Source organism: Danio rerio, chromosome 7, assembly GCF_052040795.2.
Source record: "Danio rerio strain M-AB ecotype USA chromosome 7, GRCz13ab, whole genome shotgun sequence".
NCBI lineage: Eukaryota > Metazoa > Chordata > Actinopteri > Cypriniformes > Danionidae > Danio > Danio rerio.
In genome coordinates, this window is record NC_141027.1 from 52,673,937 (window position 1) to 52,689,884 (window position 15,948).

Below are 15,948 nucleotides of genomic sequence, written 5' to 3' on the forward strand. Positions count from 1 at the left end.
AGGGAAAACGCTTTGTAATGCTACTGGTACAGACTCTGCAAACAGGATGGGTTGATGAGTGGCTTATGTATGGTGTGTTATCAGTCTCTGACAAGGTTCAGCTGGTGAGTGTAATCAAGCTAGATGAATGAGCATGGGTGTCTGGGCGAAGTGCATGTATGAATATGTAGTCCTGGGAAAGGCGGAAGTGTAGTCCATGGTTATAGTGGGAGAACCAGCGATCTCTGGCGAACGATAGCTGATTATGTGACATAGCCCCCCCTCTAGAGTGGATTCCAGACACTCCACTTCTGTTCAGGCGGGAGGCTGAGTGGAGGTGGAACAGGGGGAGGGATGGAGGGCCAGGACCATGCAGCTGGGGCGTACCTGGGGCATGGAGCTGTGGAAGGCCTGGAGAGTGGAGCTGTGGAGGACCCGGAGAGTGGAGCTGCAGAGGGCCTGGAGCGTGAAGCTGCGGAAGACCCGGAGAGTGGAGCTGCAGTGGCCCTGGATCGTGTGACAGCGGAGGACCTAGAGCGTGGAGCTGCAGTAGACCTGGATCGTGTGACAGCGAGGGCCTAGAGCGTGGGGCTGTAGTGGACCCAGAGCGTGGACCTGCAGTGGTCCTGGATCGTGTGACAGCGGAGGACCTGGAGCGTGGAGCAGCTGTGGACCTGGATCGTGTGACAGCGGAGGACCTGGAGCGTGGAGCTGCGGAAGACCTGGATCGTGAGACAACGGAGGACCTGGAGCGTGGAGCTGTAGTGGACTTAGGTCATGAGGCTGAAGAGGGCCTGGAGTACTGCGAGGAGTAACGGCAGGACGGCAGGGTGAGCCGTCTGGGTGGAGCCGGCAGGGCGAGGAGTCTGGATGGTGCCGGCAGGGTGAGGAGCCGGGCTGGGATCGGCAAGGCGAGGAGCCAGGCTGGGGCCCGGCGGGCAAGGAGCTTTGGCCGTTCGAGAAGCTTAGGAGGTGGCGGCCCTTTGGGAAGCTCAGGCAGCGTCGACTCTGGCTGAGGCGCTGGCTGCGGCATCGGCGCTGGCTGCGGCATCGGCGCTGGCTGCGGCGTCGGCTCTGGCTGCGGCGATTGGCTGCGGCGTCGGCTCTGGCTGCGGCGGTGGCTGCGGCGTTGACTCTGGCTGCGGCGTCGACTCTTGCAGCGGCACTGGCAGCTCTGGCGGTGGCAGTGACTCTGGCAGTGGCAGTGATTCTGGCAGCTCTAGAGGATCTGGCAGCAGTGGAGGATCTGGCAGTACTAGAGTCTCTGGCAGCCCTGGAGGATCTGGCAGCACTGGAGTGTCTGGCAGCTCTGGAGGATCTAGCAACACTGGAGGGTCTGGCAGCACTGGAGGATCTGGCAACACTGGAGGGTCTGGCAGCACTGGAGGATCTGGCAACACTGGAGGGTCTGGCAGCACTAGAGCTCTAGAGGATCTAGCAACATTGGAGGGTCTGGCGGCACTGGAGGATCTGGCAACACTGGAGAATCTGGCAACACTGGAGGGTCTGGGAGCTCTGGAGATGGCTTTTCAAGGGCAGGAACAGACTTGGGACTGGAAGCCATCTTGTTAGCTGGCTGACTGGGAGCGGCCTTCTTGTGAGCTGGCTGTGGAAAATGGGCCGCAAGCCCCGTTGCCAGCGGGTCTTGCTCTCTATAGCCCCCATTTTCCATTTTCCTCCACTTCTCCTATGGTGAAGGAAGATCCACTCATTTGAAGGGCTAGATCGATGTATTGTGCTAGCGTCCAGTGAGGATTGTGCAGTGGCATGTGGGGCATGTGTTTAATCATTTAAAAAGCAACGTGTTTACTCAATTATTTTAGGTGAAGTCAACTAATCATTTAAAAAGCAACATGTTTACTCTATTTTAAGTGAAGTCAACTAATAGTTTTAAAAGCAACAGTTTTACTCAATTATTTTAAGTAATATCAACTAATTGTTTTAAAAGCAACAGGTTTACTCAATTATTTTAAGCAAAGTCAACAAATCATTTAAAAAGCAATAGATTTACTCAATTATTTTAAGTGAAGTCAACTAACAGTTTTAAAAGCAACAGGTTTACTCAATTATTTTAGATGAAATCAACTAATCATTTTAAAGGCAACAGGTTTACTCAGTTATTTTAAGTCAAGTCAACTAATAATTTAAAAAGCAACAGGTTTACTGAAATATTTTAAGTGAAGTCAACTAATCGTTTAAAAAGAAATATGTTTACTCAATTATTTTAAGTAATGTTAACTGATAGATTTAAAAGCAACATGTTTATTCAATTATTTTAAGTAAAGTCAACTAATAGTTTTAAAAGCAAAAGGTTTACTCAATTATTTCAAGTGAAGTCAACTAATCATTTAAAAAGAAATAGGTTTGCTCAATTATTTTAAGTGAAGTCAACTAATCATTTAAAAAGCAACAGGTTTACTCAGTTATTTTAAGCAAAGTCAACTAATCATTTAAAAAGCAATAGATTTACTCAATTATGTTAAGTAAAGTCAACTAATCAATTTAAAGGCAATATGTTTGCTAAATTGTTTTAAGTAATGTCAACTAATCATTTAAAAAGCAACAGGTTTACTCAGTTATTTTAAGTAAAGTCGACGAGTTTTAGCCAAGACTTCTGTGTTTAGACATCTATTGCTGGAAAGGAATCTGAATCAAAATCAAAGCTTGCCATCAGGTTCCTTTGACACAGTTCTTCTGTCTCCTTGTTATCAGAAGCACATACACAGACAGGGGCCTTGAAAAAGAACAATAACTGATTAAAGACTAGTGTTTGTTGTGTTTTAATGCAGAATAACAAAAAAAATCACTCAAACCACACAAAAAAAAAGTAGCTCAGAACAGTTCAGACATGAGTCGCGCCACTGATCCAGCTCATCACAAAGGTTTCACACTGACTCATGGTGTTTACTGGATATGATGCTTATCATCTTGGGATTGTCAACGCTCATAAATAATAGCCATTTCATAAGCCGATGCCCTTGTTTTAAGCATTTCTAACATGCTCGTTGTATTGGTCACAGTATTGAGATTGAGCTCAAGGTTAAACTTATCAAGATTCTGCAAAAAAATGTCTTCTTGAGTGAGAGACAAACATGATTTGTTCAGATCAATGTTGCATTCAATCTATACAGGACAAGTGTTTATTCGGGTCAACATAACGTCATCTGACTATATAACTATACACTGAAGATTGGCCTTTACTCTTTAAGCTTGTTGTCATTACTGTTCAAAAAGCAATACCTATGTTTGGAGTTACATGGATTTAAAATAAAAAAAGAAATGAACAATGCATTAAAATGATGGAAAGTACAGATATTTATAATGTTACACAATATGTGTGCTTTACAAAAAAGGCTTTTTTTTTTGCATTTATAATTTTGATTTTGAAGAGGTTGTGGAAAACAAATAATTTTGAAGAAAAAAAAAACAATGTTGTTAAAAGTGCAATGTTATTCTGAAAATGGTGAAATATATAAATATAAAACATGAAAATCTCTGAAATGCAGCAGGCATTTTTGTTTATAATATTTTGTTTTATTTAAAATTTATAATATATTTTACAAAACAGATAAATACCAATAAAAAGAGGAAAAAATAGAACAGAATAATTGACAATAGCTAGCATCATAAATATATAGTTTAGAAATAAAAATAAAATAAAAATTTACAAACTTAATATGCTAAATTCTTAAGGGTCTTAAGATAGGTCCCCATGTGGTTTCAGCTTTTTTCTGTGACGTTTCAATACATAGTTGTTCCATTTGAATGAAATAAATCAACTTGTTCAACCATCTCTGATAACAGGAAGCCTTTGGAGATTTGCAATTAAGTACAATCATCTTTTTAGCTGTAATCATGCGAAACATAAGGGCTAATCATGCATTTCTATTGAGCAGCAGATTGATTGAAAGGTTTTGGTAGGAATAAATAGCATTTTACAATATATTAAAACAGAAAACTCATATTGTTCTCTAATACCATTCAACAAAATTACTGATATTACACTGTTAAAATTTTCATGTAAAATCAACAGTAACATACAGGCAGCTATTTACATTTACAGCACCGTTTATCTTGCTGTATATGTATTTACAGAATTGTATTTATATATCTACTGTAAAACATTACAAGAAAATATACAGTCATTTTCTCAATGCAACTCTTTTCTTCTGTTTTTTACTGTATGCAGCTTCATAATATGCTTTTTAAATTTCCAAGCATTAACCTGGGCACGGTATGCTGGCTAGTTCATTTTTTAACAATGAGTCCTCAGAGAACCAAAGTTAACAAAAAACTAAAGAAATGCGTGTTGATTTTTACCGCAACTCTATTTCTAATGCTTCTACTACTTCTATAAACGGAACTGTTGGTGAGTGAGTATAAATACCTGGTCACCATTTTCGATGATAAACTTAACTTTGAGGCCAACAATAAATTTATCTAAAAAGGCAAATCATAGACTGTTCTACTTAAGGAAGTTGAAGGGATTTAATGTGGATAGGCCTTTTCTTAGGACATTTTATTCTTCTTTTATTGAGTCTCCTTCAACTTTTGTGGTAATATGCTGGTGTGGTAATTTGAGTGTTACAAATAAAAACACTTTCAATAATTGTTCATCAATCTCAAAAGATCTTGGGCATGAATATTAATAGTATTAGGCAAGTGTATGAGGTGAGAGTCATAAAGAACACTATGTCCATTTGAGCAGATGAGAGCCACCCACTTTATTTTAAGTTTTGCCTCCTGCCATCAGGCAGAAGGTATACTTATTCTAGACGGGCAAGGTCCAACAGATATTTGTATTCCTTTAATTCAACTGCAGTTGTGTTATTAAACAAGCTTTAAGTTTTTTTCTCTCTCTTTCCATGATTATTTTTTGTTGTTGTTTACTGTTATTTTGATGTTGTTGAGTGTGACTAGTTGCTGTCAACTGTTGGCTATTGCTGTAAACCTAATTGCCCTTCGGGGACAATAAAGACATTCATTCTAAAATCTAACTGTCCAACAGTAAAATACAGTTCATAATACTGTGTAATTTACAAAATTTGTTAACAATGTGCACAATTTTAATGACTAAATGCAGACTTTACTTCATCCAAAAATGGCACCAACCCAAAACTTTGAACAATGATGTATATTTTATGAAGTGCTAAAAAGATTTAATCGATCTGAGTGATTAATTTTATTCACATACTCTAGGCTGAGATGCTGTAGTCGTTAAAACATTACTTGTATAGTCAAACTATAGTAACAATGTGGGCATCAGGCCACAGAAAACATATACACTGCATTTTAAAAAATGTAAATCTAGTTTGACAAAACGGCCTTTGAGACATTTATCAGGGTTGGGTAACCAGCACTAAATGGGGTGAACAGAACCATCAATCAAGTTCTTCCAATGGTCAGGGGGCTTTTCTGTGTAATTCTGAAATCTGTATCCAGCTCCATCCACACAGATATGACCCTCTGAAGGTCACTGTCAGAATCACTCACGCATCAAAAGACTTTTGGATGGATTTACAAGTACTGGCAGTTTGAAGAGCAAGTTAAATCACTTCACAGATTTGGTTTTTGGAGATAATTCTTTGTACCGAACAACAGACAACAGATTATGGAGCAATACTGGAACATTCTATCATCTGAAAAAGATAAGGAACTAAACTCTTGCGAGTGGAGATTCAAGGAAAAGACTACTTTATATATGCTTTCCCTTAACCTCCATTTTACATGAATCAGATGATGACAGATGATCAGGGCGTTTCCTTTCGCTCCGAGGTCAAGGGCAGTAATCGCTGTCCCCATTTGGCGTTTGTCAGTTTTGGCCCTCAGCCGACGGATTGCAGACAAAGTACATAGTCCCGCTGGGAAATGAAAGAATTATTATTTGCCAAACAGGACAAAAGAGCCTCTGCAGATTCATCCAGTTTCATTCCATCCAGTTTGCGAAAAAAATCATAGCCTATACCTGAACTCAGCAAAATATCTGCAGATCTGAATAGTCACTTTGATTGTGACTCATGAAGTTTATTTATAGCTTCTCTGCTCCTCAGTGACAGTAAAATGATGTCATACAATTGCTAGTCAGCCACGTCTTCAAATCAGATGCCTGTTAATATGTTGATTGATAATTGATTAAAAAAATCAGTTTTTAAATAGGTAAGCCAGACATTGATTTTTCCCCTGCTCATTCTGTCCAAGAACTGTACACTTTTAGAAACAAGTTTCCTGATAAACAAGTTAAATAACCTATAGTTTGCTGTTTCTGCATGTTTTAGGAGCAGATATCTCTTGGGTCAGACAACTCATTCAACTTGTAGTTGAAGTACTCTACACTGGACATGTGTTGGGTTGCTTTAAGCAAATTCCAACAAACCCAACCTTTGGGATAAAATCATCACCTTAGAATTATAAGGTTCTATCTGACATTTTTGTCAAAATTGAGTTATTGACATTTTCTTTTTAATTGACAACTTCTAAGATGTTTGTTTTTTTATAAGTTGTTACATTTTAGGACTTTTTATTTAAAAACAAATGTTACATACATACTGTTTGCTATGAAGTCCAAAAACTTTTAAGCCCAATATCTCAATATAATTCAGAATGCAGACAGAACCTTATAATACCAAGGTGATTAAAATTTAGTTTTAATTTTTAATTATTTTAATAATATTTAATGAATAAATTAAAAATGAAATTAATATTTTTTCATATTTGAACCTAATTTGGTTTGAAACAGGTACACATTTTTAAAATGTACATTTGTTGCTTATGCTTAGTTTTGTACAATACATTTATCTATGGCTGTGTCCGAAAATGTATACGCTGCTGATTTGTTACCTTGTCGAGCTGAATATACAACAGAGAGGATAGCTCTGGACAACACAAACATAGAGGATGACCCAAATAAAACAAAGCCAAAACAAACACAGTCAGTAATATATTATACAAAACCTTTTTCTGGGAGAAACAGAACACCATAGAGACTATTCTTTTGCAGCGGTGTTGCCTTTTTTATTTGTATTTTTTATCGTCTATGTGTGGAACTGCATGCGATGTTTTGCCAGATCCATAATTTGAGATCCTGGTCCAATGACCTCTCATTGGAGATCATTTGACACGGCTTTTGTAACTGGTCCTTTATGACCCTTAAAAATCTTATGTGCTCCGACGCTGTGATATTTAGCTCCTTTGTCCTCAGGTAACATGAGATCTGTCTCAAATTCTTCAACCAATTTTTGACTGATGATCTGTGGTGAGCTATTTCCTTTCCTCCAAGTTTTCAAATGGGCTACAGCAGTGTCCAACATTCTTTAGTTATGCTTCTTCTGTCAACGGATGCCACTTATCAGCCTCTGAGCCCCTGATAACCTTCACTGATGCTGGGATGCACACAATTGATGTGTTGGGACAACATGAAGCAATTAAGTTAACATCTTAGTTTTTACAAATTTAAGTGGATTGAAGATAAAACAATTAAGTTGTCACAAAAAAACATCAAGACTTGTGTTGTTTCAGCTCATTTTAAATAAGTAGTTTGAACAGCCACTGTCATTTTATGAATGGATACCAGATCCTATACAGAGATAGAGCCTTTTATCCAGAATAAGTTTCACAATCTTTGAAAAGTCCACAAACCCTCTTAATCCATTCCAACCCACAAAGTTTCTAAAATTGTGGTACATCTATTATCCACAACAATTAAAAGTTAGACTAATGGAGCAAAGTAAGATTCAAAATAGTTCTTGGGTAATCACACACACACACACACACACACACACACAAACTACATTAAGTGTTACATAGCATGTTACCTTCAAAGATAGTACGATATAGGCTGCACAACATATTGCTTTACCATCGATATCGCTATGTGCAAATCCACAAAAGTCACATAGCAGGATATGCAATGTTGATTTAAGATTATAAGTGACCATTTGCAAAATCACTGCAGTTTAACCATAACAGAAGGAAAGTTTATCAATTGCATTTGTTTTAAAAGCCTATGAACGGGAAAGCAGGTAGCATTTGCAACTTAATATTTAATTGAATTATTTATACGTTGAAGGTTTTCCAGTATAATTTAGCTATTGATTATACTCTTTCTGTACCTGTTAGACTCCCCAGAAAGCCTCTGTTTATTGCACTTGTATCTACACTATTTTGTATTTCTCTATGCTTTTGATTTGTTTGTTATTTTTTACGCATAATTCAGTCCGGTACAATATCATCCGTATCAATCCAAATTAATGAATTATTTCCAAACAGTTATTTCGGCCATCTGGTTGAATTGTGTTCATAACACATGTACTGCATACAGGAAAATAAATACTAATGGCAAATTCTCCAATAATTTCCAAAAAGAAAAAAAAAAAAAAAAAAGAGCCATTGCTACGCCTAAAAGGTTCTTGATAGCTGCAATAAACTGAGTTCCATTGCATGGACCATTAAAAGATTGTGACAGTATGACAACCTTGGTTAAAAATATCACGGTTGCACAGTATTGTGATTACTGCTCTAAAATCTGCTCTTCTTATATATCTGGGGAAAAAAAATGTATTTTTCCCCTTTGAATACAATATGTTTTATTTCAAGAAACATTTACAACATTTTGGAGCAGTAAACATCTCAAGCTAAATAATTTAAATGAATCATTGACCTCTGGTTATCTTCGTTAGTTTCTAAAACACAGATTTCTTACCAATTTAAAACAGTATATTTGGGTCTCATTTCTGCTGGAGATACTGTTGTCCTAAAAAACAAAAAATGTAATAATAAAATCGTACATATCCCTAGGCATGCCATTATAAGATTCTGACGGTATGATAACCTTGGAAATAAACATCACTGTTTCATGGTATCATGGTAAGGAGGTTACTGCTCTAAAATATATTCTTTTTAAATGTCTGGATAAAAAACAAAAACTTCTTCCACTTTAAACACAATATAGTTTAATTTGAGAAACATTTAACATTTTGGAGCAGTAAACATGTCAGCCTAAAGAATTCAAATGAATTATGGACTTCTGCGGTCTTCATTAGTTTCAAAAACACAGATTTCTTTACAATTTAAAATGGCAACTTTGAAGATCTTTACTGCTGGATATACTGTTGTCCTAAAAACTAAAAAAAAAAAAAAAAAAAGTGAATAAAAAGATCTTATGCATTAAAAACAGTATAGCAGAAAATTTTAAAGCCTTGACTTTTCCAAACCGCGATATACCTTAAACACGGTTATTGCCCCATGCCTACATACACCATAGAATTGGTGCAGCAGAACACTTTGGCAGTTTTAAAACCTTGACTTTTCCAAACCGCAGTAAACCTTGACAACCGTTCTCGTCCCATGCCTATTGAATACAAGACCAAAATCCAGTTTTTATGCCATCTAGCACCATTTTCTTTTTATGGTGCATTGTCTGTCCATAAAGACTCAAACTGCAAATGTTTTGCTATAACCTAATTATTTTTTCCCCGAGTTAACGAATAAAGCTTTACACTTTATTTTGGAATACATCATATTCTGAGCATGATAAAATTCTTCAAAAAATGACAAGTATTTTCAAAACATTCTCCAAGCGTGTCACAATTTTTTTCTGCATGTAGATAAAGACTGAGCACATATCTTAGGCTACTAAATGAACTTTCACCCACATTTACAGCAGTTCTATAACATCAAAGCAGCCAGTTCAGAGCAGCTTTCCTGCAGACTGCTGATATTTACCAGAGCTAAAGCACAGCCGGGCGAGAGTGTCCTCTACTGACCAATTCCAAACAGCAAATGACCACACAACAAGCACGTCTAAGTTTGCTTTCATTTTTTTTTTTTACAAAATACATATTTTATTTCATTGTCTTTCATCGTGACATTAAAACATCAATTCGGGTGCATGGACTTGCATTCCTCACTACTGAGAAACACATCTACGACAGTCTCTTTCATACACTTACTGCTTGGTTTTTATTGAGGTAATGCAAAAACAGCATCAGCTCCTTTTCTCTCATTGCTTTCGGTCTGTGCTTTCAGAAATCCAGCAGACACGAGCTATAATGGCCAAGAGTCAACAGACAGGGCCCTTTTGTGCTTCATCATTTTTTTTCTCCTCCATTTTCTTTTTTTTTTTTTTCCAGTCCAGTGTTAATAAAGTGCCAAAATTCTCCAACTTTGCTCCCTCTCCATAAATACATTATGAAAGATGTCACATTAATACACACTAAATGCAGGACACACACACACTAGATCAAATAACATACACATACAACGAGTAAACAGAAAAGAAAAACATGTACATATACAGAATAGCTCATTCACCTTATTCATACCTACATCCCCAGAAAGTCTGTATGCAAGAGATGGTGTTAGTTATGCACAAGAAGTGGAGCAACAGGCAAATCCAACCTGGCATGCCCATTTCTTTTGGTTTAGTTCCTCAATTGTGTCGGCAAGACTGCCCTTAAGCACCAATCAGGTCTTTTCCATTCTTACCACAAGCCCAAAGTCATCTGCAGGTGCAGGAGTCTGCAATCATGTCCTCGTATTCTTTATAATCTATTTGTCCATTACTCCCCATCACTAGCATGCTCATACGTTTGTATTTATAAGGAACGCAGGAGGGCAACGGGATATCCGCTACACCCAGCTCGCTGATGAACGTCTGCATGATGGCGTGGTTGGGCGAATTGTAGCCGTAATGCAGGATGCGAGGACAGTCTCCCATGCAGTATCCAGGATTGTACTTGTGGGGTGCAATGACCCAGTGGTCCCACCCCAAATCTTTGAAGTCCACGCTGGAGGAGTACAGCTTGCAGTTGTTCTTGGTCACTCGGTTCAGCCCCTGCTTGAAGTTTGGGATATCAGAGACAATGCTGCCAGACTTTTTAGACCGACGGGTCCTGGGACGGGAGAGTGGCGGGAAGCTCTTCCCCCACTCCACCGGGTGCTTGTTCTCCTCCAAGAAGAGCAGCAGAAGAGGAGCACGAAGATGGTGTTGAGGTGGGAAGCGCTTCCGATGTGCAACGGATCTTTTGTGCTCTGGCTTTGTGCACCAATAACGAGCAAAGAAAGATACGTGGCCATCTTTTGACTCGGACACATGGTCTGTGACGTCGGTCTCTGTCCACCGGCTTCGGGGGCCCATAGTGATCCGGTCACCCTCAAGAGGATTTTGAAGAGACGTGACACTCGCCTCACAGATGTAAGGAAGACGGGATGACATGGGAGACCTCAGGTGCATGAAAGACGCCTTCACCAGTTTGTCCAACAAGAGGTCATTCAGTTCATATTTCACTGTGTAGGTGTACTGAAGATCTAGTCCGTCGTGATTTACAGATTGGAGAGAGATAATGAAAAGGAAAAAAAAAAAAAACTTACTATGAGCCTAGATTTCAGAAACATGCATCTAGAATTTCTTTCAATGACTATATAGAACAGTACACTCTTAAAAATAAAGGTTCTAAATACACTGAAAAAAAGTGTAGCATGCAGAACTGTTGCAAACAATTTATTTGTGTTGAATTTAAACAAACAAATTAAGTTTAATAATGTTCAACTTAATTTGTTGATATAAATTCAACACAAATAAATTCAACACACAAATTGTTTACAACCACTTAACATAAAAAATTTAGTAAATCCAAGAAATCATCTCTGAATAATTTTTTTTAGTGTAAGGCTGGGTGAATAAAATCTTGGTTAATTAAACATTTAAACTCTCTTACGATTAATGAACAATTATTTCATTCATTTGTTTTATTTTTATGCCCTAAAAGTTCATTGACAAAGTTTTTTACAGTAAAAATACCAAGTGAGAGATTTCTGAATGAAGGGATCATTATTTGATTTTAAAATAATAGAAGAAAACAAACTCTCCAAGATTATTTATTGAACATCAACGTGGAACAACTGACAATTCCTCATTAAAAAATGTAAAAATAAATAATTTGCACTTTTGAAAACAAATTTTGTTCAAAGTTTTTCATATTAAAAGTAAAAAAGCAGCATATCTTCTAAATAAAATAACTACTGTATATGCTCTAAATCAGGGGTGCCCAAACTTGATGACAGGCCAAAAACTAAACATCATTGATAGCCATGGGCCGATGGTAAATACACCATATTTTTAAGGCATATACTATTTTACATTATAGTTGCCATAGGTAATTTCCTGTCTTATTTTACATTATTTTAAAAATAAACTAAAAACATAACTTTAAATCGTATTAACTAATGCAGTATATATTTTTTATTATAACTTGTTACAATAAAAACATAAACAAATCACATTTATAGCACAGTGGAGTTCAATGCTGAATACATTACTCAAGCAGAATCTACCTTTGCCTTCATTTGCTCACTGATATCTCAGGATTGTCTTCTATCAGGTACGTACATTAAAAAAAAAAATCTGAATCATTTAATTGAAACGTTAAACTTGCATTAGCTTTTTGCAGCTCAGCAATAAAACAAACAAAAAGTTACATTAAATTAGTAACGACAGTCTTTAAAGCATCCCAATTATTCTACCCCTCTTCTCAGATGGGACAGTAGTCCAAATCAAAGGTTATCATGGGCCAACTTCGTCCTGCAGGCCCTAGTTTGGGCATCTGTGCTCTGTATAACATTTTAAACTGTGCACTTCTCGAATCTTCTGTAAACAAATGTTTCACCTTAAATAATAATTCTAATGCAATAGAAAATATGCCGTCTAAAGGCATCCTTGGCGCAGCTTATAATCATAGTTAATGTATATTGATTTTCATTACTTTTCGATTACTTGTCCAGCCCTAGTGCTAAACAAGGGGTAGCTGTTAATTTTTTTTGGTTTGCAAAATAATCTTTCAAACTTCAAGTCTTAAAAGGTTCCCTATGGCATCATCTTCCATTGCAAACGAAACCTCTTAGATGTTCTTTACAATAGAGAAGTCTGTTGTTATAAGAACGGCTCTCTGAAAGGTGCTCAATAAAATGGCTTATATATGCAGTGGTGTAAAGAAACAATTACAAATACTCAAATTACTGTTGTCGGGCAGTTTTTAATCAGGAATTGCAATTTAGTAAAAAAAAAAAAAAAAAAGTGTGTACTTTTACTTTCCCTTGAGTACATTTGTAGTGTGGTATCGGTACTTTTACTCCACCACTTTCCTTCAAATTGCAGTCAGTACTTTATTTTTTCTTGTGTATGAGGATTGGCTTAGTACTTGGCATCAGTCCTGTGAATCTTGTCCAATCAAATCACATGGAAAGTAAATTGCATCATACTGAACTACCTTCATAAATGCTGCAAACTGTTTGAAAGCATTTAAAGTGTCCAAGAGGATTAAAAGTCCAAAATCTTTACACGCAATGACCAAGAGACTATTCAGACTGCTTATCACTAATGAGAAGATGGCAAATGCTCACTGTATGAAGACTGAAATAATCACTAAATGCACTACAGAATGTTACGTTTACACACCCTAACAAACATATTGCATGTACATGCATGAGCCGTTCACAGTGTAATACTCACTACTCTTGAGTACTTTTTAAAAAAAGCTACTTTTAACTCTGAGTAATATTTACAAAAGATACCTTCACTCTACACTTTTTGGCCAAGCAATGGTACTTTTACTTGAGTATGATTTTTCAGTACTCTTTCCACCACTGCATCTATGACATCTGTACAAGAGCAGAGCATTTTTTTTAACTTTAACAATATTGTCATATCAGTAAAACACTTTTCTAACATAAAGATCTCAGCAATCGAAAGGTCAAATGAATGCAGAAGGTTCTTCGTAGAACTGTCAATTCTAATGTCAATAATGTTTAACATCTATGGGGCCTTTTTGAGGCTCAAAAGTTTCTGAATGGTGGAAGAAGGTTGCTTAGTGATGTAAAATGTTCTTGACACCAATAACTAATCACTGAAAAGCTTTTCTGGGGACCAACATGGTTTAAGGCTTAATCACTGTTTATGGGAGGCAACCTCTGTTTTTAAGAGTGCAGATTTCATTAACAATAGTAAAGAATCTATTAAGATATATTCCCCGCATTATATTCAATAGGATGCTAACAATTGCAATAAACATTTTTAGGAGTCTAGAAGAGAACTAGAAATAATCATATGATGCATAACATATGGACTAAAGGATGTAAATGAGAAATGATAGAGTGCTTTACCACTTGATGTTGGGAGAAAGTGTTTTTCAGTGGTTGATGCTTGAAGCAGTCTTATGGTGTTGGACCCAAAAATCTTGTGCTGCTTTGGTCGTCCATCTGCATCCGCCGCTATCCTGTATAGACTCAACATCAGTCGCATGCCATCATCGTCAGTTCGGCTTTCTACGGGAGGTCTAAAATGAGGGTTTCTCCTTTTTGGGTGTCGATTTCGGTGAACTTCTGTACTGGCGACGCCAAAATGTGACGGGGAGGCCATGTTTCCGGCCACGCGCGTGAATATGTGCAGCACAAACAAACAGGACAGTACGCAGAGTCTCAGACCGTTGGGGCCGCTGGTAGCCTTCATGTTCAGCCCCTCGTACGCACGAGTGCCACCTGAAAGGCTACCATCGTCTAAGACAATCAGCGGGCGGAATTCAACCTGAACATCAGCTGACTGCCACAAACTTTCTGGTGCGCCTCTAATCGTGTGACGTCATGTCCAATTATCCGTCAAACGTCAAAGGCCGCATTCGTGTGGTTTATATCCGGTATGGAAATTAAGTGCACAGGAGTTTATTTCCAGAACCCACATTCAGTTTATTGTATTATTTTTCATAAGTCAGATGTACATTGCACTCTTATTTTCATTAAAACCAACTGGCCAATCAAGTATATTAATACAATTTTAATCCATAGTTTGGTAGTTAATTATGGCATATTCAGTGGGCATCTAGATATGAATCTGCTGTGCTTGCTGCCTTGTCTGAATGGTCTGAACTAAATAATTTATACATGACACATGTATTATTTCTCCATTTGTTTGTCATTTTTTATTCCTAACATGTTTACTATTTAAAATGTAGTTTTATGTGACGTAATGTCACAATCAATTACATATCAAACGTCATTTTACAATTCATTTAAACCGTATGCTATTAGGTCTAAGTTCATTCAAAATATTGATTGGAGGAAAGTTTGGGTATTACCTAATAAAAATCTAATTACAAATAAAATCTAAGAAAATACTACACACATATTACCCTATAAAGCCTTTTAAACCAGATTTATTGAAGACATGGATGCCAATTGTTCATTCTGTTTATTATACCCAGAAACAGTACCTTATATTTTCTGTTATTTGTATACAAAAGGTTTGTGGTGGAAGGTATCTAAATTTATAAATGATTAAGTGCTGTTACATTTTCTTATATGTCATTGTTGCTTTTTTGAACTATGATAAGAAGTTGGAAAATGAGGCTGATGCTATTAATCTTTACATTATACTTACCAAGTTTCATATCCATCGTTGTAAATTTAGCAGTCAGAAACCTCTTTTCTTAGTGGTACTTATTGAATTAGAGATTTATAAGTATCATTAAGTAATATGTATTATACTTTTAATATGTATTATTCGTAATATTTTTTTTAGTTAATTAATTATTATTTTATAATTATCTATGGAGTTTTGTACTTTTATATAACTCTAAAAAAATATTTTTCTATAAAAATGTTTTTCGTTTTTTATGTACTCCTCTGCCATTGTTTTGTATATGTCGGTCCATAAAAAAGGTTACAAGTCCTTTATCCTGTTTCCTGCATGCTCTTAATTAAAACAATTAATATAGTGTGTTAAATAATCTAAAAATATATATTTTTGTTGTTGAAACGAAACTTACTTTTTCCATTGTGACTTACATGCCACACAAACAAGTAACGTGCCGTATAACTAAAATAAATACGTCTCTATTATGTATCTTTTTGGAATAAAGAAAATATTCAAAATCGCACGTGTAAATGGGAGATATGTTTTGGTAAAATATTGTAAGGGTAATT

General features: G+C 36.8%; 1 protein-coding gene across 1 annotated transcript; it reads right to left on the reverse strand.

The window, feature by feature from the left end:
* Positions 1 to 10,131: 10,131 nt before the first annotated feature.
* On the reverse strand, positions 10,132 to 14,593 carry bmp15 (bone morphogenetic protein 15). Its single transcript, NM_001020484.1, is given in 2 exon segments — positions 10,132 to 11,283; positions 14,134 to 14,593. Coding segments are annotated over 2 exon segments (1,155 nt in total). The 5' UTR covers positions 14,480 to 14,593; the 3' UTR covers positions 10,132 to 10,474.
* Between the last annotated feature and the right edge of the window lie 1,355 nt (positions 14,594 to 15,948).